Here is a 26,796-nt window from a genome sequence, read left to right as displayed (position 1 = left end):
ATAGACATTAAAAAAAAAAAAAAACAACCCCCCCCTCCAAAATCCAGCTCCAAGGGCAGTAGCACCAGCAGCTGTTACTGTAAGTGCAGAAAAATACTGAGATCATGTTCATGGTAGTGATTCTTAGAAATTGTAGGTTAAGACTGATTAAATGGAGTTAACAAACTTTGCATTTAATACCAAAGAGATCTTCCATGACAACTGGGTAAGGTCATTGCTGCCAAATAAATAGTGGAAGTATCTCATATGGGAAATTTAAAGTGTACATAATATTTCAATGTCTTCATAGGTTCTTTTCTAACTGAGTGTAGTTAAACATGTAAGTTAAACTCACTGCCAGTATGTTGGTATATGCCTCAATATAGTAGGTGCTATCAAGAGGATTTTAGAGTAGCTTACATAGCTAAATTTTTTCTTATTTATGAAGTATTAAACAATAATACTTTGTTTTTCTGGCTGTTCTAAGATGAGGAAGCGGTTGAGTGTGGTAGGTGCATTTTTCTTCTTCAATTTAACTTTTCTGTCTTAAGTTATGTTTTCACTCCATTTAATGATTTCCTTTCCTATTTTTCCTTTGTGCTTCTCAGAGGAAATTGAAGGTACATGTACAAAAGTTTCCCTGCATAGCCCAATAATTTTATTTAGAGAACATGTGTTTAGAATTAAATTGAATATAGTCCAACGTTTCTAAGAGATGTTATACATATAATGCTTTTATATTGCCACCAAATACATTGAATCATCTTTTAAAGTAGATAAAAATACCAGAATATTCCTAGTTGCTTCATGTAAAGATCAGTAATTTGAACTATTGTTTTAAACTGCTTTCTCTCTCTTGAACTTCTGGAAGATACGTATAAAAAAGTAGTATCATAAAATAATATTAGCAAAACTTGGGTGGGCTGGAATGGAAAGAGATGGTTCCGACTTAATTACATGGCCATGAGAGGTCTTGCATTTCTAATTAATACCGATGAAGTATTTCTCTGAGATGGTAGAAAGTTCATCCATGTAGTATCATCTTTACTGTTTTCCCTCTGAGTGTAGCTGGTTATTGTTATGCTTGCAGCATATGTTAAAGTAATAGCAGCTGATCTCTTGTATTTTTTTTTTAACTTGAGGCCTTTGTTTATAAAGGCATTAGAAATTGTAGCTCATATTTTTGATCAAAGGGCCTCTGGCATGTAAAAATATACATTATAGCTATTTTATATCAAATGAGAGGATGTGTTTTTGATCAAAAACCTTTCTGTCTAATCCAGTGAGCCAAAACTTAAAGCTAAACTCTGATAATGTATAATTTACGAAAAAAGCTTGATTTACATCAAATACGTTTTGCTTTCTTTTAAGTGGCATCATATTTTCTATTAACTGATAAAGTGTGAATAATAGTGTTAGAATTCTGTTTAGAATGTTTGCTGTCATTCACAATTTTTGCTTGAAAAGGTAAAAAGATCAGTGTGCATGCTGCAAAATTACAGAATATCTCCAGCTAAAATATAAAACAATAAATGTTGTTTTATGTTTTTAAGAAAATGGCTTATTGAAAGCTTTTTAATGCTATGCTTTATACAGTTGTCATTTTTTAAGTAATTTCTTCTGTATTTTTTGCTGGGCTTCTAACTGTTCTGCTTTATTTCTTGGCTTTTATTCTGTATGCTTTTACCCTTCGTCCAGAAGATGCTGAATGTGCTGGTCACAACAGTGGATCCTATCTAGGTGAGCAATTGGTTACAAAAGACAATTTCTTCCTTTCTTTCAGCTTCTTTTCCCAGGAACTACTGTGTCCACTTTGCTTTTGGGGGTAATCTGCATACAAATGTCCTTACTCTGCATGAGAAAAGCATGAATATTAAGGTTTTAAAAATGGCTCATTGGATTTGACATAAAGGGTTTATGTAGTGTATGCCTTTATCTAGTTAAACATAAGCTACTAAAATACCGGTTTGATTTTTAAGTCAAAATAAAAAATATATATAAATTTGGGAAAAATACCGACTTTTAAGGTACATTAAGTAAGCGATGTGTTTAATGAAACAAAAAGGTTACTGTAGCATGAAAAGTTTGAGTAAGTCTTCAAAGACACACTTTCAAGGTTTTATCCAAGTTTTGCTTACACTTTCTTTCTTTGTACATGTCTATCTAACAATTTTGGGAGGATTCAGTGAGAGTGCAGAGCAAATTTGCAGGCACTGGTTCTTTTTCCACATTACAAAATAAAATAAGTCATAGTAACTCAATAGCTTAAATTTAGCTTTAAAGCTAGTCTGAGCTCAATGTATCATTGCAGGGAAGGGGGAAAAGGAGGGGAAGGAGTCCTTTGGCTTCAGCTTCAAGATTCCAAATTTCAAACAAAAGTAACATTTAAAAAAGGTGAATGTTCCATGATATGTTTCAACTTTTTAATTTGTGCCATTTTAAAGGCTATGTAAAAATATTTCAGTTGAAACTGTCCAGAATTCCTGCCAGCTGAAGGCTGGCTGGAGTGGATTTTGTGGCAACCAGCCCTTTTCCCAAGGCTTTCATCCTTCTACTACAAGAGGAACGGGAAGAAACTTGTCAAAATGCTTTAGTACATCCAAGCCACTGGGCTCACTGAAACACCCCTAGACCAGTACTGTAAATTAGAGTTGGTTTTCATATTGCACTATACTGTTTTTAAATGTGGTGTATAAACTACATCAGGAACACACAACTATATAATTGAAAGAACTTTGACCTCTTTCCAAAAACTTAGTGTGGTATAATTTCATCACATATTTGTGGAACTAGTGGTCATCTAATCATGCTGAAAATAAACTTCTTACCTTTGTTAATCAACTAAATTAATGTTGAATTGTAATTGTATTGAGAGAATGAAGTATGCTTGGAAAATGATACTTTGGATGCGATTCCAGATGAACTGCATTTTCCTTATCAAATCATCTCTTTGAAACAGAAAAGGCATTCCCCCTCCATCTTTTCTTTTTGTCTGCAAATGCAGATTGCATGAATTCTCAAGATGAGACTGTCATGTTTTGCAATCAGATCTTAGTGGGCTGCTGCTTTATTTGAGAATGAAGGTGGCAAATTAGAATCCATCTTTTCTTGGTGCTGTAGCCCTTTCAGTGAAACATTTTGGTCTACAGTTACCAAAATGCTCTGTCATCTAGGAAGGAGATGTCTTGAGGAAGAAGCTACTGTTGTCCCAGATGCAAAGAACAAAAAAATCAAGATGGGGTGTAGTTTACTTAGGCAAAACTTTACAAAAATTATTGGACAACTACTGTACAGTTCAGGCAATGGTTTATCTCTTGAGAGCTTCCACATGGTGGAGTGCTGCCATCAGTCCAGAGATGGTACCTTCAGCCTTCACATGCTGGCTCTGTGCTGTTGGAAGTGAGGTGCTGGAGAGGAGAGCCAGAACAACAGGGAGAAAAAGACTTGTTTAAGGTTAGGACCAGTTTTGGGGTAAGGATACAAGTATATTCACTGGTTGTGAATAATTAGCTATTTGGTTTAGAAATGAGAGGTTCCTTGGAGCTCTTCACTAAGAATCTTTCATTAAAAATTATCCTATCTTAAGATCAAGCAGGTAGGCTTTTGAAAGTTGATGTTATCATTCTTTTGCATATGGTAACAGGACACAGTGATTTGTTATTCAGACTGTCTCCTGCACTCCAGTGTCTCCTTATTTCACAAGCCATTAGGAGCCCTATCCTATTCAGACACATTTAGGGTTGCTTTTCTCCTAAATTATTTTTCAGTTATATTTTCTCAAGAAACAAACTGCTGTGGCATAAATTCCTGGGCTGGATAAATGCCACTGCCTAAAGTGTAATAATTTGAACAAAACTTGCTGACCAGCTGCAGGGAGGACACAAAACTCTTACGTATGTGCTGTGCAAGGTATAAAACTCGGATACTCTATAAGGTAAAGGAGTCCTAGGCAAAGACACTTTATAAACCCTCTGTTAGGTACATGGGAGCCAATACCATATCTAACTGCTGCAGTCCACCTTCCTACTTAGGAGGGCCTTTTTCTTTCCCACTGGTCTGAGTATATATTCCTTCAATCCCAAGGGTAGTGAAGGCCTTCAGAGATATTTTTTCCCCTGCCTGTTGCTTTTTGGGAGAGTGGGAAAACAAATATGTCTCTTTTTTGAAAGCAGCTTATTCTGAATGTCCACCTGTGTTTTGCAGTACTCTTTTTTGAAGTGAATCCTGAACATCTCAATTTTTCTGAATGTGCATGTTCTTGAAATATGATAGATATTTATGGCACTCCTTGATTACTAAGTAACTGTCGTGGTTTAACCCCAGCTGGTAACTAAGCACCATGCAGCCGCTCACTCACTCACTCCCCCCCACCCACCCAGTGGGGTGGGGAGAGAATCGGAAAAAAAAAAGTAAAACTCGTGGGTTGAGATAAGAACAGTTTAATAGAACAGAAAGGAAGAAACTATAATGATAATAATAACATAATATAATTAATTAACATATAATAACATAAACAGTTTTCAAAGTATGGATACACCGATTACTTCCTAAAACCAAAATGACGTAAGTAATGTTTCATACTGCTTTTGATAATATGTAATCAAATCAAATGAACTACAACAATTCTAATATCAATTAATGAATTTTCAGTTGATTTTATGGCTTGTTATGGGTTTAGGGCTCTGTATTTGTTGGCATTTCAATCTGTGAACCAGGATATTCTGTGAATATCTGACCCTCTCTGAAAGGATATGTACATTAGACACACATGAGGTGATCATGAAGAGGAACAGAAGAGGCAGGTTTCAAAAAGCAGAATGTCTGTACTGTTTGGGGTCAGATCTTTTATGTCCAAGGTTATGCTGCTATTAATTTGAACCCTGCCCTCTAAAGTGACTCAGATAAATTTAATGATTTTTCACCAAATTCTAATATTTAAGTCACAGTATAGTAATGTATGTTTCTGCAGTAATTTCCTGAGGAATTGCTGGGGAGAACGTTAGGAGTTTGCCTTTGCCAAGCTTAAATTCTAGTTACATTACTTGAACCTTTATGAACATACAGTAAATATAGATGAATATCATCTGTTTACTATTCTCAATTTTGTCTTAAAAATCCAGACATAATCTGAGTTTTTATTAACCCTGTCTAAATGTGCAAGCTGGGAATCAGTCCAGAAGCAAGCAGAGTAAGAAGTCTGCTCTGTGTTTGTGCAGTTCCTGTGTAACAATAGAAATACTCGGTATACGAGCCAGTATAAAAAATCCCAATATTTGGGGGGAAAAAAAAATCCAGAAATGTCTAGTAAAAATACCATGTTCATACAAACCTAGATAATGAGCATGGTTCCAAACTTACTTTTGTCAGTAATATGAATACAAAAAGTACTTGTACATGCATTTACAATTAAACAGCATTTGTTCACTCTAAATTGGGTACGATTAGACTGAACTCAGTGAAGAATATACATAATTTAAACACATATTTAAGCACTTGTTTTAATGAATGAAAATGAACAAAAGCATGTGTAAGTGCTTTATAGCATTCTGGAGCCTTACTGGTGAATTTATGAAGCGTAGGTGAATTTAAATTATAATATTTCCTGTTAGTGTAATTTCTCTGAATTTGAGAAATTAACTTTCTACTTGCATGAATATATTTGGATTGAAATTCACACAACATAGTCACAATCTCTGTTCACTTCTTCTTTAGAATTATATAATTAAATGTAGATAAGCACGGCTTTTTACATCAGCATCCTTTTAAAATATATTAAGGGAGACAGGTTCATGCATTGCCTGTTTTCAGTTTGGATTTCTGTGTGAGGTCCAAGTGGATTTCTCTATGTAAATGTAAGGATGTTGTTCTGAGATGACCAAATATATATTGCTAGTGGTTAAAAGAATAATTGCGCATTTTCTGCTAGGGGTTTTTTTTTCATTCTTTTTCTTAGAGATCTAAGTAGTTTCTCTTGGATTGTTGTTGGGCCTTAATTAAGTTTATTAGTAGCGGCTTTTGATTTTTATTTCCTGTTGAGAAGTGTTATAAGGTTTGGAGACATCTGTAGTTTGAGAACATTTGTTCTTCATATTTTCTTCCCAGCGGCTGTTCTTATTTCACCAAATCTGTTACATTCCAGCAGTAGTTTATGGGTTTGCATGTTCAGTAAGCTTCTAGTCATGTAGCTGAACCCAGTGAGCTGGTGCAAGCTTCTCAATATTCAGAATTTTATGTTGCTTTAGTGACAGAATTTTCCCCTTTTATTTTATAGTCTGCATACTTGGCAACTAAAGTTAATCTCTGCTGATATCCATATTCCACAGAAAGTGTAGCCTGCAGCTCCGTTCACATTCATCAAGGTTTATATTATCAAATGTTCTGGGCAAGCAATGCTTTTTCCCTTTGTTCTTCATAGGAATTTACTTTTAAGCTTAATCATTTTATAGAAACTTTTTTTTTCTATTGCATATCAGTATTGGTTTTGTTTTTCTGTAGTGATTGTCACTATATTTTTAATAATGCTCTATTATTAATTTAAATATATGAAGTTTGTTTTTCATCTTCCCTAAACTGTAAAATATGCAAGCATTAGCAGAATATTTTTTTGCTTGTTCATAAATGTTTTTATTCCTTGCAAGTACAATGTTGTTTCAGGTTCAGCTTGATCTTTTTGCACAGTCATAGCTGCCCAACATATAATGTAATTTTAAATGTAGAGTTCAATAGAAAATATTTATTAACAGTTCTTTATAAAATAGCTTTTGAAGGTCACAGTAAAGTTAAGCCACATATGTGAGGACATATAATGGCAGATGTGAGAGAGGAAGAATCATGTTTCCAGGAAAGCAGTAGCAGTATCATAAAAATGTTGGATATATTTGAAACAGTCTCATCCTTCTTCTCCAAACTGTACATTTTCCTTGGTTTTGAAAGCTGCTTAAAGCAAGCTTTTGTGGGTTTCTGTATAGGGCTATTCAGATGGGCTTTGAGGAACAGTTAAAACAACTTTCAAACTGACAATAGTCTTAAAGTGGCAAAGCAATCAGCATATCACAGGTTTTTAATATTCAGTAATTTTACAGAGTGTCTTCACCAGCACACTGCAGAGAAATCAGCCATACTGGAAATGTGCTTTGTTATCTCTGGCCCACGTGTTTGTTCTTTTTTATTAATATAATAGCTTTTCTGTAATGTCTACGTCCTAGTTGAACTTGTTGTGGAACCTTCTTAATATACAGGATAATATTACTATTTTCATTTTACCAGTGAGTTTCAGTCACAGAAATATAAAACGTTTTAAACAAGGAAACCCATGTTAGCAGTGGAACCATATCACCTAAGTGTTTGTGAAGCTTTATGTGCAGCCTGTAAAAGTGACAAGGGACAAATCAGCCTGAAGGCAGCACTGAAAGATTTTGTCCTTTTTGCTAGGAAAAAAAAAAAAAAATTAAAAAAAATCTGTTTTTTTTTCATCTTTTAAGGGAAGAAGGAAAGAAAATTCTTAAATAACGTACCACTTGGTAGTTTGGAAATGAAATCTGATTAAAGAGGATGGAGAAAAGAGGAACAAGTTACAAATGATTTTACTAAAGCCTAACTGCAGAGATTGAATTGATATGAAGATTTTGCAGAAAGAGTATTTTTCCTAAAGATTCTGCAGTTCGACACGTAAGCCGAGGTTAGGAAGCTGTTGGTAATGGTGCTCTGAGCCAGCTACTCAGAGGTATGGAGCTCTTGGTATTTGTAAGGTCAACGCCAAACTGGAATAGAGATGATTGGTTTAGCTTCATTTGATCGCTACCCTTACTTTTTACCTTTTCCAGATATGTGGATTCTGTTTTTTTGTGACAAAGCTTTTTATTCTGTAAACTGCTTAGTAGCAAATGGTGTCGAGTTATTCTCTCTTTTTCTTTTTTTTTCTTTTTTTTTTTCATAAAATGATTATACAGAAGAAAAATTCAGAACAATTTTCAGCTTGCTTTTAGGGCAACTGTTTGTTTTTTTTTTTAATCTGGAGCCTTTTAGATGAGGCCTCAGGAAACTAGTAACTCAATTCATGTGTCTGTATTGCTAATGTTACTTTTAACCTTTCTTTATATAACTGTCTATACAGATAGGTGTAGTTATGTAGCAAGAAAACATCCTCATGTCATGACGGACTTCACGCTAGGGGAGACAAGATGTCCCAGGCCCTCTCTTGGGTGTGTAAGTTCACAGCCGCCAGCACTCCAACAGGGCTTTTCTGACTGCAGTCACTTCAGTGTTAGTGTTCTTTTTTAAATAATAAAATAACATAACTCAGTTTATTTCATTATGTTTTCATATCTCATATTTTGGTCCCTTTTCTATCCCAGCCCATGTCCTTCTCAGTCTAGACAATACTGTAGCTCTTAAGAATCTCATCAGCCTTTTCTGTGGATGCTAGCTTTTCTTTTTCATCGATTTTCATTTTACTTATTCATATTTTGAATACGAATGTGTCAACATCACTTAATTCTCAAAAAAATTTTTCTTCCCTTTTTGTGTATATGCATGTGTTGTAGATTCCCATAGGTACAGGGGCTCACATCAATAAAATAACTTGGTTAACATCCTCTGTGTTCCAGGTTCTGCAAAGATTTATGCTAAGTGGAACTGTGTGCGTGCAAAATGCTAAGCCTGTCACTAAGCCTTGTAGGATTTCGCTTCAGATCTGGTTCTTAATATTTGCAGAACTGAGTCTTGAATTTGCCAGATACTACCTTTGAAGAAAAAATTGTAATATGATTACTTCTGAAACACCTAAACATAAGTGCTATTACAAGTTTATGAAAACATATTGCTGAAAAATCTGGGGTCACCAGAAGTTTACACGTTTACTGTCCTATGAAATGTTCTGGGCAAAAAAACCAAAAAAGGCGTTGGGATTTTTCCAGTTTTTAAAGTGTAGTTTGTGTTTTACTTTATTACCCCAAATAATGAAATCAGCTTTGCAGTCCTTCTTTGCAGTCCTTCCTGTAGTTCCTTCTAGAACAAAAGTGGTGCCATGGAGGTACCAGTAAAATGTAATATAGTGCAATGTAAAGGATTTATTTGAAAAACTGTAAGGTAATTATTAACAGAGGAGTAAATTAGTTTTTTAACATATAGTGTAGAAGGGTTTTTGTGCTGTTCTGCTTGAAAATGTCTATGATTATCTCCTCCGAGAATACTTAAAAGCTATGTGAAATTTCCACTCTTCTAAATAGGCACTGTAGATGTCACACTGTTGATGCAATTGGAAATGCAAATTTAATAGGAATATTAACTTTTAATTTCATGCTAACATATGCATAATATGGGTACTGTATTGTCTAAGATGTTTCATAGTGTTTTGAAATTTAACTTACAGTGTTTGGTTTTACTTTTAAACATATTTGGGAAAGGTTTTGTGCACTTTTTTTATACTATCAGCATGGAGCTAAGCACAAAAAAAATGTTCAAGGAGTTAATTCTCATTAACCCTTTCAGACACCAGATGTGTTTCTGCCATATGTTGTACTTGATGTCTGTGTGCCATGATGATTTAATAGAAATGCATTAAGTGTGGTATGAGAGTCCGGATTGCATGAATTTCCTTGTGTATGTATACTAATGTATAAGATACTCAAATTATCTAAATATGTTAACAACTTATTGTAATTATATTTTATAGCTGCTTGTTGCAACTGTTATGTTTTTATTGGTAATTTTAATTTTGCAGTTGAAATAGGCACCTGATATAGTTTAAAACTGCGGGAAAATATCGTTCTAATGACCTGGCTTATTAAACATATAATACGTTTTTTATTCCATGCACGAACTCTCCAATGTTTGGAAGAGACTGTTTTCAAATGTTTCGAAAAGACTTATTTTCTTACTTTGAAAAAATCCTGTTCTTATTCCAGCTGGTTTTAGAAGAAGCTTTCGTCTTAGCAGAAAAGATAAAAAAACAAACAAATCTATGTATGAGTGCAAGAAGAGTGATCAGTATGATACAGCAGATATCCCAACATATGAAGAAGTTGCAAAATATAGACGACAACCTAATGACAAATACAGGCTTGTAGTTTTGGTTGGTAAGTTGTTTTCTTTATTTTTGACCTGGTAAAACAGAGGACTGCTGATTAGCACAGTGCTTACCACAAAATCATTTAGATTGGAAGGGATCTCAGGAGGTCACCTGGTCCAGCCTCCCTCTCAGCAGGATTAACACTGAATTCAGAGCAGGTTGCTGATGACAAGAACTTTGGGAACCCGTCTTCCCACCACGTCTTCCCCCCTCACACCTCAGTAAAGAGGTGGCCTCCATCTTCTCAACGGGTATCAGAAGGGTGCTGGTGGGTCCCCCTGAAGACATCTCTTCTTCAAGGTAGATGAGCCCAGTTCCCTCAGCCTCTCCTCACAGGTCATGTGCTTCCTCTCCCAACCATCTTGGAGGCTCTCCGCTGGCTTTGCTCCAGTTTATCAACTTCTTTGTTGTAGTGCAGGGCCCATCGTGGACAGAGTATTCCTCACAGGGTCTCATGAGTGCTGAGTAAAGGGGAAGAATCATTTCCCTCTACCTACAGGCTAGGCTCTTGCTGATGCAGCCCTGTTAGCCTTCATTGCTAGCAGCGTGCACTGTGGACTCATGCTTAGCTCGCTGCCCACCTGGACCCCCTGCTACTTTTCATCCAGGCTGCTCCCCAGCCAGTCAGTCCCCAGCCTGTACTGCTGTGGGGCTTATTCTATGCCATATGCAGGGCTTTGTATTTGTCCTCATCAAATTTCACAAAGTTCTGCCAGCCCGTGCCTGTATCATATCAAGGTCCCTCTGAATGGAAGACCTGCCCTTGAGCAAGTCACTTGCATTGCCCATTTTGGCATCTGCAAACTTGATAAGGTTCCATTCTGTGTCCTCCTCCAGGTTATTGATAGAGATAGGAAATGGTATATGTCCCAGGGTAGACACCTGAGGAACTCCACTCGTAATGAGTCACTCAGTAGAGTACAGACCAATAACCCCTTCCCTTGAACATGATCATCCATCCAGTTTTTCACCTATCTAGTAGTCCACCTATCTAGACAGGATGTCCCAACTTGCATATAAGGATGCTTTAGGAGATCATGTTTAAAGCCTTGCTAAACCAAAGGGAGATAACATTAAAATATAGCTACCGTTGGTTACTAGCCTGAACCTGGCAGTCAAGCTGTACTAAAATTCAAAAGAATTAGGTCGGTGTTCCGCTCTTAGAGATCAATCAATATACCTATATGGAAAAAAAGAAGAAAAAAGAGAACAGAATAAATAACTGTGGTCAGCGAAGACAGAATATATAAGTGAAAAGAAACAAAATCATCTACTGTGTTAGAATAACTAAAAAGACAAGTAGAGAGAAAAGTGGATGAGAGGTGGATTTCTGTAGGCCAAGAACAGATGTAAGCATAGCTGCAGAAGACTCAAGAAGTCACCCTTTGTCAGCTTTCTGTTCTTCTATAATCTGTCACCGCCATGGCTTCCCCACAGCATTTATTATCTAATCAAAATGCATTGCTTCAGTCTCCTAAAAAAAGAGAAAGTACATTATCTTAAGTTTCTCAAAGGTAACCATTGGAGTACCGATGAGTAATGAGTAACCATTCCTACCAATGGGTAATGTCTCATTGCTTATTGTTTCTTTTGCAGTAGCACGTAGGCTGATGCTTCATTAGTAAAGTTTCCTCCATTCTGAAAGCAGCAGAGCAGAGAAATATGACCCTCTATCAGGGACTGTTATGAACTGTTGAGTAGCTGTGTTTTTATATCACTCATATCCAAGGGAACATTAAATTTAGTTTTTAATAAACAGTTTTGTCACTCTCTAGCACTAAAATTCAGCCACCTACTAGTGTGATCACTGTGAGATTGTGGGCTACATACAACAAGTAATAACATGGTTGAGTTGATTTTACAGTTACATCAACAGAGTGCAGTGCAAAAGTGTGATAAGTAGACTTTTTATAACAAATTGCATATGTCTGATCTAAGGAATACCTAGAGATTTCATTTGATTTTTGTCGTAATAAATCAAATGAAGAAAGTGTGCTTTTTCAGTAACAAAAGCAGTTCACAAATTTATTGCAGACTTCAGTAATTCTAATGTTTTTCTCTGGATATTAAGAGCAGCTTAAGTCTGGCCAATACCATAAAAATGTCTTGGGCAAAATGTGGAAAAACTAGCAGAGCTAAGCAATGCAGGTATAGTAGAAGCGAACACATTTAAAAAGCTTTTTGTGTGCCAGTAGCAGCATTCAATATAATCCATCAAATATAATTTGGATAGTAGTACTAGGAAACAAAGGGGCAGATAATTAATTTATAGCTGTAATTGGTGGGGGCACTAAATATCTGTTGTGTTATATTAGGCATAAATGTATAATTTAGTGTTGGAAGGCGTTTTTAGGTTTTGTTTTGCCCTTTTTAAGGGCGAGGGAGTTTGACAACTTTGAAATGGAAATTTCTTTGGCTTCATTTTAAATTGGTCTAGTCTAATTTACAGAATACAAACTGCACACAGGGTAATTTTTAGCACCCTGCAGTGTGATATATACTAGTCCCAGTTTCAGCTATATGTATTGGTTTGTCCAGATTCTACCTTGTCTGCAAATGTAGGTTCATTAATAAAATCGTGCGTATCCTTGGGGCTAAAATAACAGATCATCTGAAGCAGTGATGATACAGATGCTTCTACTGTGCTTTTAGTTGTTATGAATGTGACGAGTCTGCTAAAACCAAAATTATCCAATATCATGTCACCAGTCATATTCTGGTGACTTATTGTTCCCAGGCTGCCAACAAATCCTTGAAGCCTTCCTTCGCAAATATTGCCTGCTTCCTAAGCATGATACCTTGCAGCCCTATCAGGCAAAGGCAGAATATTTTAATATGAAATGTATTATTTAGACACAAGAATTTTCATTTACATTAATGAGGGGAAAGTCCTGCTCACAAAGGCTTCTGCTTCAGTAATTGTGAGGGCCGGACTAGCACAAATTTTATTTCCTAAGAGTCAGAATGGATGTGCTGCGTACTATAACTTTACACAGCATAGTTTCAGCTAAGTCAGAGCTTTCTGAAGGGGCAGTGCTAGGATAAAGCAAGGTCGGCAGTAACAAACCATGAGCATGTGTCCCCCAGAATGCATGCAGTTATGTGCATGCAGTCTTATCACCAGAGGCACGCAAAGCCTTTCACGTGCTGCGGTCACCCATGGTGATGCATCTGTCCTAAGTGGGCAGTGGTGGAAGCAAGGACCAGAGGTGTGTCACCACGAAGGAGCAGTTATTTTTGGTGTGTGACACAATCAGAAAAGTCTCTCTGTCTCTGAATTAGGCTGTCAGTATTCCCCACGAAGGTCTCCTTCTGGTCACCACTGTGAAGAAAAGGCATCTGGGACTGGAAGAGTTCTCTACTGTTATATTGCTTACATTTTAAAAAAAATCCGTCACCTCTGGTTTTATCATGAACGAGCTATGTGGAGGCCAGGTCTGTCTCAGAGCAGGGGAGGATGAAATGGAAGTGGCTTATAGCTCTCCACATCTCCTGACTTACCTTAACGTGTTCAGTGGTGGCTTGCAGAGACTTAATAGATCTACAGCTGTAGTGCAGGAAAATGGCCTACTGTGGCCATACTACTTCAAGTAAACTACCTGGACAATAAAGAAGGAGACCTAGAATTGCTATCTTCATTAAACCTTCCTGGTTGAAGGCATGGGTAGGTCAGTATGGTTGAGTAATGAATACATAGGATGTAACATATTGCCTAGCCTTGCCCATGAGAACACTAGCATGAACTCACTGATCCTGCTTCAGTGAACAGCAAATCTCAAAGTACAGTCCCACTGCTAGTTATAATTTAATGTAACAAAAAAAATGAGGTTCTACTTTCCTACCGCATATCTCATTGATCTACAGTTGGACATGCATGTGCAGTCATTGTATTATAGTGATCATTTGTACTAGTAATTAATAACAGAACCTCTGTCGAGGCATGTTTTCTACGGGGTCTTTATGATCCCAGCAGGGATGTTGTCACCTAACTCCCAAAATCTTCTCTGAAACACTGCTTTTTTTTTTTTTTTTTTTTTTCCCTTTCAAATAGACTTCTAGGAGCTCAGTATGTATCTATGGGTGAAGAATGGCTGGTTGGGTTAACCCTCCTGAGACTTGAACTTATATCAAACAATTTTTTCAGTTTTCTTCAGACACGTCTGAATGGTACAAAATTTAATGCGGGTTTTAATGATCGGTGGTTTAATTCTACAAGTGTCCCTCAATAAAGTGAGGTAGCCACTGCAGTTCATTTGTGCAGGATTCGACCATTACTTAGCTTACGTGACTCAATGTGTAACAGCAAGCAATATAAATGTTCCTTAAAAAAAATAAACAAAATATCTCTAAATCTGTCACCATGACTCTAAATATCGCTGCCTGGGGTGATTTATAGTAAACCAAAACTATGCTACAGTCGTGGATCCCACATGCCTGGCATTTTGCTATAAGAACCTGGACTGTCCTTTTCAATCCTGATGCTTTATTCTCTTCTTGAGTTCAAACTGTGTTCAGATTCATAACTATTAGAAACTGGCATCTTTCTCTGCTGCATCAAAATGAAAAGAATATTCAGAATAGAAGTGTACATTACACTTGGGAGATGTAGTGTAAAAATCAGCATAATGGATGGCATTGCTAATTAGGAATCAGCCTTCAGTGTCCATATGCTACAGTTATGACAACTCTGTGGAGACAGCACTGAAAAAGAAGAATCTACACCTTTCACTAGTTAAATTTAAAGATTATTTTTAAATGGTAACCTGGAAGGGGAGACAGAGTAGTAGTGAGGTTGTGGTCTGGAAACAGATTTGATCTAAGTTTCCAAAGCATCTGTTGCAAGAAGCAAAGCCTGGATTCTTTCCATATAAATAGAGCTAAAAGCATATTGTTGATCTGACAGCATGTAGACTGAGGAAATAATATTTGTTTAGATTTGATGGGAGAGATTTTTAGATGGCAAAGATGTTTAGATTTGCTTGAAAGGAATACAATGATTTTTTTTTTTTATTTTAATTCCACTTGTTTCATTCTACTTTGCTAAGATATATTGAGAATTTCAATTACTTTTCCTATAAAAATCCATATTTGCCTTAAATAGCTAAACTATTAAAAAAGGAAAAATGCTTTTTTAAAAACATAAAAACAAAAGTAATGCCATTATCTACATAACACATTGCTTTCCTCTTCAGACATGCACCAGTAGAGGCTGCTGTACACCATATTAAATAAACATTTATGCATACTGATGGATTAATTTACAGGCAGGTCAGAGATGGAACTTGAAATGTAGTTGTGTGTTTAACTTACGTAAACATATAAAAATTATACATGCAGAAATGCTAAGATTTTACAGAGAGACCATAGTCTGGGGGTAGCAGCAAAGTAGCAAGCATTTGCTTTTCAACATTACGTGTTTCTGACTTCAGACAGGGCAGGTAGTCATTTTTAGAAATAGGCACCTGAAGGTGCTAAAGCATCAGTCTTTGCTTTTTGACTCTTGCTAGTAATTAACTAGTATATCACTACTTCATTAAAATGTTTATTAGGTTTTGTATTTCTAATGTCTAAAATGTCTCTGTTAAGAAGCACTTCGTGCATAAATGTGTCACTTTCACTGGAAGAGCAGAATTTGCCTTAAAACCACATGTATTATCCTTGTATTATTTGGGATGTGGTTCCAATGACTCACTCTCCTCTACGTTCTGCTCTGCAGAAACAAAGCCACTGCGCTGCATGTCAGAAACACATGAGCATGCAAAGCTGAGCTCCCTTCACACACTCCCGCACCCAAAAAGGGCCAGGCAGGCTGGAGCCCTGCGTGAAGGGCTCCTGGAGGCAGGCAGCGATTGCCCATGGAGCCTTCGAGACCTCGCAGGACAGGATGCCCTCACTAAGACCTAAGGCACCGCTGGCAAATGGCTGAGTTAGGGACAACCTGAAAGCCAAGAGGAACGTCTGCTCAGTAGCTTCTAGGACAGCAGTACTCAAGTGGAGGTGGAGGAGATGGGTCAAAAAATTCCATGCAGTCTTTGTTTCTTCCTGCCATCCCCTTTCAGAGAGTGGTCTCTCTTGGACCCTTTCAGACAGCAGGCAGGAGTCGAGCATGGTTTAAAAGAAAATCAACAACAAAGAAATGAACCCAAACATCCCAAACAGGTTGTGACCTACCTTCCTTCCTCTCCCCGTGCGATGCCACCCTCACGCAGTCAAAAGGTGGACGGTGACATCTACAGCCAGCCAGAGCCCAGGCGGGAAGGAGCTCTGCCTGCAGCCGGGCGGGAAGGAGCGGTGCTCCCAGGGCATGGGGAGATGGTGGGAGCAATGTTCCTCAGGGGAGCCTGGTGCAGACGAGGGATGCCCCAGCTGGAGGGGGTGAGGACAAGACCATGCTGACACACGGAGTGCAGAGGCTTTTGGGGGAACTTTGCGCATGCCAGCTGGGGTCCTCCAGTCTGTGAGTTGGGGATATTCTGGCAAAATGAATAGCCAAACCACTTTTTGTGCTGGAAAGGTGCAGGTTAGGGTGCAGGGGTCTGTACTAGGGGTGAGGATGGAGGTAGGTGTGTATTGTGGGTAGTTGCTGTAGAAAAGCAAGTTAGCTTTGCTGTCAGCTTTTTCAGTGATTTTTCCTCAGCAATAAAGTCAGAGCAGAGTAACTGCCAACTACTTCTCCTGAAATTTGTCAGCGCTGTATATTCTAGGAGAGGCTAGAACCACGGGTGTTTCCAAATGACTCTGATTAAAAGCCAGTATATATTATAGCTATATGCTGCGTAGTCTTATCTCAGAGAGTGCTTATACCTGAAGACGAGACAGAACTGGCGGCTGGGAAACAGCACGATTTTTTTCTTTCAGGTCCTGTAGGGGTTGGACTGAATGAACTTAAACGGAAATTGCTGATCAGTGACACCCAGCATTATGGGGTAACAGTGCCACGTAAGTGAAAATACACTTCTATTCTCCTAATGCTATACTTGCATTATTATCCTTTATTATTGCATTACCCTAAGGCACTTTCAAATCTGGGTCTCTAAATGCATGCTTGGCATCCAAATTAATTTTCTAATTTTTAAAAGTGCTGCTGCAGTTGTATTTTAAAATAGCATTGATTAAACTGATAGGACGTTTTGGCTCAGAGGCATTGCAGTAGACTTTTAGTACAAGTTTAACATGATTGATGTCAGCGAGGTTTAGTAAATGAAACTCAGCTGAAGAACACCCTGGCTTTGGCTGTAAAGCAGTGAAATGTACTCTGTTACCAATGCTTGCTTGCAGCAAAATGGCCTTTATATATTAGACAGGCTGAAAAATGAAGACTGATGATAAACAGTTTAATCCTGTAAATAAATTAATTAAATCCCTTTGATTAGCTTTAGAAAAGTTGATTTGGGGATTTTTTTCCTCTTTCCTCCTATCTGACCAAGTAGTGTGATTTTTATAACATTGAGTAACATTGCGCTATATTAACTTCTACAACACTTTATTGGGTTTTCTTTAACGTGGAGGACTTGACGGTTTTAGACTTTCATTCCTTGGTTTGCTTTCTGCTTGCACTTGTGCCTCCTAAAGGGATCCTTCAAAAATATGGGTCCAACATTCTGAATTTGGGAGAAACTGTCACACGTTTTTTGCAAGTACAGGTGTTCTATAAAGTATATATATGAATGAATTTGCTAGGTAGAAAAATGAATACGTTTGGTTTTGGCAAGTCATTTCATTTGCACATATTTGCTTCAGCTGGGTATTGAAAACAACAAGAAAAAAAGCCAGATGTTCCCAAATATTTAACACATTGAAGCATATGCAATCATTTGCCCAAAAATATTTCTCTAAAAATTGCCAGTATTCATCAAGCTGCCTTCTCTCTTTTCTCTTCCAAATTTGTGGTTATAATTTAAAACAAACACATAAAGAAATCCCTCTCCCTGAAATTCAGTAAGTCAGGACTTGGAGGGAGAACTGGGGTTCTTGTCTTGGAAATGTTCCTCTTTGTGTCAACCTAAGAAGAATGTGATATCAAATGGCATTTAAGACTGTGTTGCTGCAAGCAGGTTCTGTATGTTCGTATGTTATGGAGAATACATGATGCTGTAACGTATGACTTGTATTAAGTAGGACTTTTGAATGGGTTCATTAACTGTAAGTGGCAACCCCACAAATAAGTTTCATTTATAAGCGAAATCTTTATACCTAGTACTTGAGGGAAAGTAAGAAGTACGAATACTATAAGGCTACTGAAAGAAAAAGGAATTTGATTTTGATCACCAGAAAAAGAAAAGCACTAAAGCATAAAATTCACACCCCATTTTTTTATTATCATGCTTCACATAGCATAGCTACAAGTGTTGTTAATGAACGTAACATTTTATAAATCAGGTTGGTGAGCTTTGTTTCCCTTTATGGTCTCATATGCTAATAAGTTTAACAAGTGGCAAGGCTTGGGTGATTGTTATGGACTGCTGCTCCTTTTATTATTCAACTGTCCTCATTTTATTGGATTTTTCCACTAGTTAATAAAATGATAATCTGATACTTGTCCAGTTGGGTTTTTTGTGCTTTTCCTGCATGCTTTTAAAACTCAGTCCTGTCATCTGCTTGTGTGCTGCCTACCAGATCCAGGGCAGCCTTATGTCCATCAGAAGTGAAGGAACTGGTACGCTTAGTATTGCACAAGGGTTGTGTGCTTTTCAGTGTTTCTTGAACTGGTTTGCATTATGTTGTTTTGTGTATCTTTTCCTTTTTTTTTTTTTTTTTTTTTTCCATTTAATGAAACTGCAGACACTACTCGTCCAAGGAGAAGCCAGGAAAGTGACGGTGTCGAATACATGTTCATTTCCAAGCACTTGTTTGAGACAGACGTACAGAATAACAAGTATGTTGAAGAGATTTTAACTACAACTGCAGTTAAAACAATGGCTTTATTATAAAATAGGGCTGGTTGTAATTTCAGCAATTTAGTCGAAGTGGATATAAGTTGCAGTGATTTGAAGATGTGTTAAAATTACATTTTGATATATAAGCAGCTGGCAAAAACACAGAGCAAAAAAACAGTATGTGCAAACACAACTGTTACTAAGCTTCCAAGTAGTTTCAGTATTTCAGCTCCTCAAGAAGACGCTGAAATTGTAGGGGTTCAGGATGCGGGAGCACTCTTTTAGTAGAGCATCATTTGTCATAGCAATAAAGCATTGCAGCTCGAGGAGGGGGGGGCCTGGAAGTACTGCAAACGTGCCTGAGTCAGTGTTTGCGTAGTTCTGCTCTCTTTCAGGCCAGGCACTTCCTCTGCTTTTGAATTTAGATATCTACAGTGAAGCCCCTGCCTGTAAATCCACCAGAAATTAAACTAAAATGAAGACAATGGTAGCATCGTGCTCTCTAGCAGCCTGTAAAGTACTGTAGCTTGAAATTCTGCCCCAGTGTTTCAGAGGGCAAAAGTGTATTAGACACAAAGCTGTGGGTTTTATTGAAACTTCAAACTGTGCTTTGCTTTTTTGGCAAATAGCGCTTGTACTTTTATAGCACATAACCAGCCGCCTTGGTTCCATTAGCACCATCGTCGCTCCTCCTCCTCTTCTGAGACAGAGAATTTGGATATTCTGTAGTGTGCAATGAAATTTCAGTAGTTTCTATTGTTTAGCTTATCCACTGTTTTATTGCATTGCATTAGTTCAGAAAAAGAGGTGATGGAAAACATTAGCGGGCTGTTGGACTACAGTACTTTTTTCTCTTTAACTGTAATACAAGCAGGTGTTACTGATTTGAAAGTGGTAAAGTAGAAGATTTCTTAAAATTGACATGCTGAAGTACTTGACAGCATTTCCTTTATAAAACATGGTAAAACTCTCATGTAAAGTAAAATATTTTTGCTCCTGAATTAGATCTTATAAACCAAACTGATAAGTTTTTTCTGCAGAAAATGGAAATGATTCCAGTTGTTTTCACCTTCTGCCACAGGTTTATCGAGTATGGCGAGTATAAGAACAACTACTATGGTACAAGTTTAGACTCCGTTCGATCCGTTCTAGCTAAAAACAAAGTTTGTTTGTTGGATGTGCAGCCTCATGTAAGTAAGCACGTCTTTTGGACTCTTGTAGTTCCCCATATTGCATGTTGGGATTCCAGGAAAAAAATTGTTTCTAAAAAGGTATATTTTATTGCACGCTGAATGACTGTTGAGTGGGCTTGCTGGGTACCTTTATCACAGCAACGCTCTCGGAAAGGAGAGGAAGGAAACCTCAATATATATTGGCAAGTATTCAGCTCAGTAATTAAGTGAATTGAAAGCCTGCAGCATAATACCACAGATTTAATTACAAAATGCTCCTATATTTCCATTCATCTTCCTGCTGGTTTGGGTTAGAGGTTTTCTCTGAAACTTCAGTTTCAGAATGGCTTTGAGCTATCACCCAGTCCAGCAACTCTCTCTCACATGTTTAACCAGACCGATTATGCCAAGGGTTTACATGCAGGGTGGACATGAGTCAAGGAACGCACTAAATGTGATGTTGGCTTGATGGTTGTTAAGAACATTCCTCTCTAAACCATTTGTTCTTGCACTGAACTTGTCTTTCAACCCCACTGAACAGCTCTACTGGGAATTTTTATGCTACTAATAACCACGGTGCTTCCAGGAGCTGGACTAGTTTGTTTGAACCCAGCCAAAGTATTTCTTCTCCACAGGTGGCCAGCCTGTAACTTCTGAACCCCAGCAGCTTCTAAACAGTTCCCGGGACAGTTCTGGACACGGAGCTGTGCCCTAGGAGCGGGGTAGGGGGGCTGCGCTGGCAGAGGAGCGAAGGGGGAAGCCAGACCCCGTGCCAGGGGAGGAGGGGAGCTGGGCAGGGGGTCCCGCTCTGCCCTGTTTTCCAGCGAAGCACTAAATTCTCTTGGGGACCCAGGCTTGTGAACCATTCTGGGATCCCACTCTCCAACACGGTGTTTTTCTGTGGGGCCTGGCAGTGTGAAGAGGACAGAAAGCTTCTGGCCACCCTGACTTTACCCTAAGCTGCTGGCCATCCCTGCTTCACCCTGGACTGCAATCCGAATCGCAGACCTATCTCTAACTCCATACGTAGCATTGCTCGAGTCGCTCAGGAAGAGCAAACAGCAGGGGATTGTGTGGTGGACACACAGTACTGAAGAGAAAAATCACTGACTTCTAGTGACTGGGTGACACAGACACCTTTTCCCACTACTTTTCATCAGTAGAGAAAGTGTTATTCCTGCTAAAATTTGTTGAACTTTTCCTCCTCTCCTGAATGCCCTGCTGCTCCCCTCGATCCTCCCACTGCCAGTGGCACTGGTGTGCACAGCCCAGCCGTTCCTGGACTGATGGGGTTTACCAGCAGCCCGTGTGGAAATCAAGGGAAATGGTCACCCTTGGAGAAATGGGTTTCTTACCGTTCACAGAAAATTCTCCTTACGTGAATCAATACCGATCAGCAGAGCAGGATGGCAGTAAATGAAAAATAGCCTTCTAGGAGTGCTTTATGGGTTTATTTTGGTTAGCGGAGAGTTTCTTTTATTACGGTAAATTCCATTGTGCAAAATAAGCTAATTAATTAAACTCTTTCCTCTTCCCAGACAGTGAAACACTTACGTACATATGAGTTTAAACCATTTGTTATATTTATAAAGCCTCCGTCACTTGACCGTTTGAGAGAGACCAGAAAAAATGCTAAGATTATTTCAAGTAAAGATGATAAGGGAACAGCAAAACCCTTTACAGTAAGTATATTTAGACGTGGTAAAACATGAGAACTTGTTAAGAGTTTTGTTGTGGTGGTTTACCTTGAAAATAAAGGTCATCACTGGATCTCATCCACAGTACTTGTCAGGGCTTACACACAGTATACGTGTTGTTTCCCAACCCCTCTCACATCCCAAACTTGCTGTGATGTTTTCATTGTTTGACATGCTCATGGATATTTCCATTTCCGTCATGTTCTGTTTGATTTTATGTCATCAAGGAACCCCCACAATGCAAGTACGTTTTTATGAGAAATAATGCTGTGGATTTCCTTTTAAAAAATTTGCATGTGCGCTTAGATGTTTCTATTCAAGTATAAGAATTTCCTTGTTTTATTAAGTGTACTATTGGGTCTAAATTTAGAGGAAAACTGTCAAATATAAAGCATCAATTAAAAAAATAAATGCTGCTTTAAAAAGCCCATATTTGTGGATAAGAGAAACATTTTTTTAAATGTTATAGGGAAATGAACACTGTAAGAAAGAAAAAGATCTAAGCAAGTAACAAATGCTGCTTTTTTCAGTAATCAGAAAAAAATATTAGTCATGTTACCCAACAGTAACTTATTTACTTCCTTGAAATATAATAAAATCATATTTTAATTGAAGCTAAAGCAAAGCTGATCATGGTTAGACTTTTTTTATCTGCATTTACAGTGTGCATAATTTTCCTTCATTCAGATGTTATTTAGGGTTCTTTAGATTTTGTTTCAACCTGAGTCATGGATATAGTCACAAACCATATCTGTGTAGAATATGCATTTGAAATAGTTTGGAAATAATGCTCTATAAGCATACTTTCTATGGTATATAAAAGATAAGAGGAGTTCATTCTTAAGAGCACCCTTCAGGACATTGCTTAGGACAGGTTTAATCTCTCAGAGTTATGTAATCAATTAAATTCCTAAGATTTGTTCCCTCCCCAAACATGAAGAGAAATCCACTGAGCCAGGTTGAACCAGGCATAGGAAGACAGCTCCTACCAAGCTCTTAAAAGAATAAAGGCTGCACTGTAACGTATCGCATGCTAATAGCAAGCTGAGACTTAAGTAATGAAACTTTAAATGTATCATCAAAGTAAACAGCAAGAAACATTTTCCACTGGTACTGCTAACAGAAGATGTCTCTGTAATTACCATGCAGTAACTAATTGTGTCACTGCAAGGGGAGAGATGAAAGAATTGCCTGTTGAGCAAAGTCTACTCATGAGAATGTTCTCCGAGATCATTTGAAATGGCAATTTCTATAATCTTTTTTTAATAAAAAGTACAGTTTCCATCTCCCGATGAGATGAGAAATAAGCAAGCAGCTTTGCTTTTACCTCAGAATGAATTTATGTGATGTTTCTATAGACTGACTATGCCTTGCACTGACCTTACTAGGAAGAAGATTTTCAAGAAATGATTAAATCTGCCCATCTGATGGAGAGCCAGTACGGCCACCTTTTTGATAAGGTGATAGTCAACGATGACCTCGCTACAGCTTACAGTGAGCTTAAAACAACTTTTGACAGGTTGGAGACCGAGACCTTCTGGGTTCCCGTCAGCTGGCTACATTCATAGTAATGTTTTAAATAGACAAAACATCTGCTGTTGTCTCAGCATCTAAATATGGGGCATGGTTAGGCATTACTCGATGGCCGTTTTCTTGGTAGGAGGGCTTTCTCACTCTACCTGTGCAGCAGGTACACTCTTCATGCACTTGGAACTGGTCTTGTTTTCCTGTGTCTTCAATCCTCCTGCCCACAATTTGGGGGCAGAACAGTCAGATTAAACCGAAGTCTTACTATGCTCCATAAAGTGAGCTAATGCTAGTGTACAAAACTGCCAAACACCTCTTTAGCATCATCTGTGTATTTCCAAGGTAAGCTTTTTTAATGGAGAGTTTGCAGAAGATACTAATTAATACTGGAGATCAGCACTTTGATGGTTTTCAGCATAACTGCTCCCATAAGGAGCACATCAGTACTTGGAAGTTATTACCCCTGAAGTGCTTGAGAGAACTGAAACAGGCAAAAGCGACCAACATTTTTATGAGGAAGACATCGTAGTTTTCATTACGTATCAAGTGGTTTTACTTTTCTAGATGTGAACCTTGTCTTATATGTACAGAGTGATTTTAGGATTCCTTTGCATTTACATAGTCATGGAAAGAAAGATGTATTCAGTGGCTTAATTGTGAAATACTCCGCTGTGAGCATGCATGGATTGAAAGTATTTTCGTGCATGCTTTGTGGCACAACAAAGAAAACTCGCGGGAATATTTATTTAAATAGGGAAAAATGTGAGTTACTATGTATATAACTTCAAAGTCTTTGGGATTAATCTTCTGTAAAATCAGTGGCAAAGTGATATGAATAGCAACAAAGTAGACGGTAACTTTTTTTTTTTACTTTAAATTGATTTCAAACATTTTTGGCATCCTTTAGAACAATTTTCCCATCAGAAATTTTCAAACAATTAGTGAGGAAACCTTGGAGATCTGGAAAGCAGTTGCAAGAGATTTATTCTTTTTATTGTCTAGTATGTAGTGACACTTTTTAGTAGTATAACAGATATTTTGTCTACACTCAAAAATAAATTAATGCTGTAGACTTCACTGTAAAAAATATCCTTGTCACTGGTCAGACACAGTTGGAAACCTCATTTTAAAATCTGATATGGCTGTGTAAGCAAATGTATATTAGATGACATATTTTTAATATAGATAATTTGGTATTTTTCTTTATTTACTACTGATATGCAGGAAATGAGTACAGCTGTAAAGACCAAGTAACACCTGTGTGTTGTGTTGTGAATATGTTTTGTAAGTACAGAATGTGTATAGGAACTTGCTGACTTCGGATCATCCCATCTGTGGCATTCAGACAGGAAACAGATATTTCATGTTAATCTGTAAAGAGAATACAGCTGTCTTGTTTAAAGAAAAAAGAATTCAGTGAAACTTTATATATTTATGAAAGGGTTGAAAATGGATGTTAAGTTTTTAAATTTCTTGTCAATGTGATCATTTACTAAAGCAGTTACTAAGTCTGTAATTTGAAACACTGTCTCTGTAAATGGAGCTCAACATTCCATGTAAATATTTTATTTCAGTTCATACGCTGATAAAGCCATCAGATTTTGCAGTCTTATTCTAAATGCGTATTTAATGTGTGGGTCATTGCATTTGGCTTAGATTCGTATAAAACAAATGAAATGCAAGCAACAACAGCAAAATCCCTAGGAGTCTGGAAATGTTTATGCAAGAGTTACAGACGTACTGAATCCCAGTACGGATACACGCTCTGCTTGAACAGCTATAATGTACCTTTTGTCAAATTTCACCGTTTTCCTGGTGGACTTAAACTTTTTTGTAACATAAATAGAAATTTGTTGATTAAATTAATTGCACGGAGATTATGCAAGTTAAGAAAATGTTTTCTATTTTTTTTAATTACTGAAAATCAAACCATTTTTCAGGGGATCTGGAATTCGGCAGGTCTGTTTGCCTTTGCCTGCAAGACGCCGAGTGCCCTCGCCATCACTTGCAACCAACCCCAAACGGAGAGGGCACTCGGCATCTTTCAGGATCTGGCTGTTTCCAACAAGAGGGGCTTTAGTCCTTACTTGAAACGCCCTTAACACTGCTTCTAACCTGGGCTGTCTCAGAACATTAGTGTACAATAACACTCACATAAGGGACCTGCTTTTCTCTTTAAGAAATAGATGCTAGAGTAATCTGCAAACTCCCTGGCAGAAACAGTTCTGGCTGTCCTGCAGGCTGTTTTTCTTGTCCTTTTGAAATTAATTTAATTCCCATCCCTGGGTCGGTGTGGTCTAGGAGGACCTTCTACACAGGCTTGCTGTGCTGGGCAGCAGTTAGCAGCGCGGTGCTTTGCTGCCTTTTCAGAGACACTGACCCTCTGATCCTCAGCACAGGCCTGGCAGGAATTTCCTAGATGGATGGCTGCCTGCCCCATCCCCAAGCCAGGAGCTAATTCCTGAATCGTAACACCTGCAAAAGAAAGGGAATCACAGAAACATAAATCCGACCAACAGAGTAAAATGTGCACAGAGTCTTTGAGGACTGAGAAATAGTTTTAATTAAATTACTAGATTGGTCTTGAAAATCAACATTATTGCAGTGTTAGCTTCAAAAAAAAAAAAAAAAAAAATCGAAGCCACTGGCCTCCATGAGGCAGGCAGAGATGACAGTAGGTCAAGGCAGAAAAAAAGTCTTAGCCCAACAGTTTCAACAGGACAAGAGCCTGCTTATCGTGATGGACACTGAGCCCATGTGCTGAATTGTTCCGGGATACCAGGGGGTGAGGGGGGATTGTTCCTTTGACTCCTAAGAATTTGGGAATGAAGATGACTAAACATGTTTCCAATATTCCACATATTCAAGTTGTGCTGTGTGGGTTTTTAGAGAACCGTATGTTTTGACAGTCAATTCCAGAAGTTTTAATTGTGTTTTAGCTGTTTGCCATAGTCAAACAAATGGTAGTATTTTTTAATATTGTACTAAGCTCTATACTTGAATTTGCCATCAGGTCCTTGGTTGATGTCTTACCGGAAATCTGATCTTACCTTCTTATGCAAAACAATAAATTATTGATATATCACTGGGGGTGTTTTTTTCTTTATTGTAAATTGCACCATAACATATAGGCTTAATGACTTTAAAAGGTAAAATGCCTAAGTAGTAAGTTATTTCATAGGTCCCTCTATTAACTGTAATGCTCCAGTTATCTTTAAATGGAAAAATAAAGCAACCTAGAACAAGGACTAAAATTCTTAATTTTTCATTTTTGTTGCCAAATTCTCCTTCAAAATGGATGTTTACCCTTTGCTGCAGCTCACCCAAAATAAACCATTTTCTTTCTGAGAGAGAAAGCTTAAGTCAGTGGGTCAAGCTGAGACATCAGCTCGCCTGGGCTTGCAAAGTGCTTGGAGTGTTATCTGAGTTACCAAATCGGAGTGTTATGCTCCTAGGCCACTTGCAAGTCCCATGGG

At 37.8% G+C, this 26,796-nt stretch overlaps 1 protein-coding gene across 9 annotated transcripts in view; it reads left to right on the top strand.

The window, feature by feature from the left end:
* The window catches only part of MPP7 (MAGUK p55 scaffold protein 7), a 158,197-nt gene extending 131,792 nt beyond the window's left edge, over positions 1 to 26,405 (top strand). For 5 of the 9 annotated variants that reach the window (XM_052804938.1, XM_052804946.1, XM_052804955.1 and 2 more), the window contains 9 exons: positions 467 to 487; positions 588 to 599; positions 1,678 to 1,719; positions 9,885 to 10,055; positions 16,907 to 16,987; positions 18,830 to 18,923; positions 20,006 to 20,114; positions 21,635 to 21,778; positions 23,182 to 26,405. In XM_052804938.1, the coding sequence (XP_052660898.1) occupies positions 467 to 487; positions 588 to 599; positions 1,678 to 1,719; positions 9,885 to 10,055; positions 16,907 to 16,987; positions 18,830 to 18,923; positions 20,006 to 20,114; positions 21,635 to 21,778; positions 23,182 to 23,361 (854 nt within the window). In that variant the 3' untranslated portion in view covers positions 23,362 to 26,405. The remainder of the gene's footprint in view (positions 1 to 466; positions 488 to 587; positions 600 to 1,677; positions 1,720 to 9,884; positions 10,056 to 16,906; positions 16,988 to 18,829; positions 18,924 to 20,005; positions 20,115 to 21,634; positions 21,779 to 23,181) is intronic. The other 4 variants (XM_052804997.1, XM_052804979.1, XM_052805006.1 and 1 more) reach the window with 2 other exon arrangements.
* Positions 26,406 to 26,796: the final 391 nt, after the last annotated feature.

The sequence above is a fragment of the Harpia harpyja genome, chromosome 1, assembly GCF_026419915.1.
Source record: "Harpia harpyja isolate bHarHar1 chromosome 1, bHarHar1 primary haplotype, whole genome shotgun sequence".
Classification (NCBI taxonomy): Eukaryota; Metazoa; Chordata; class Aves; order Accipitriformes; family Accipitridae; genus Harpia; species Harpia harpyja.
This window is presented reverse-complemented; position numbering and strand designations above follow the sequence as displayed.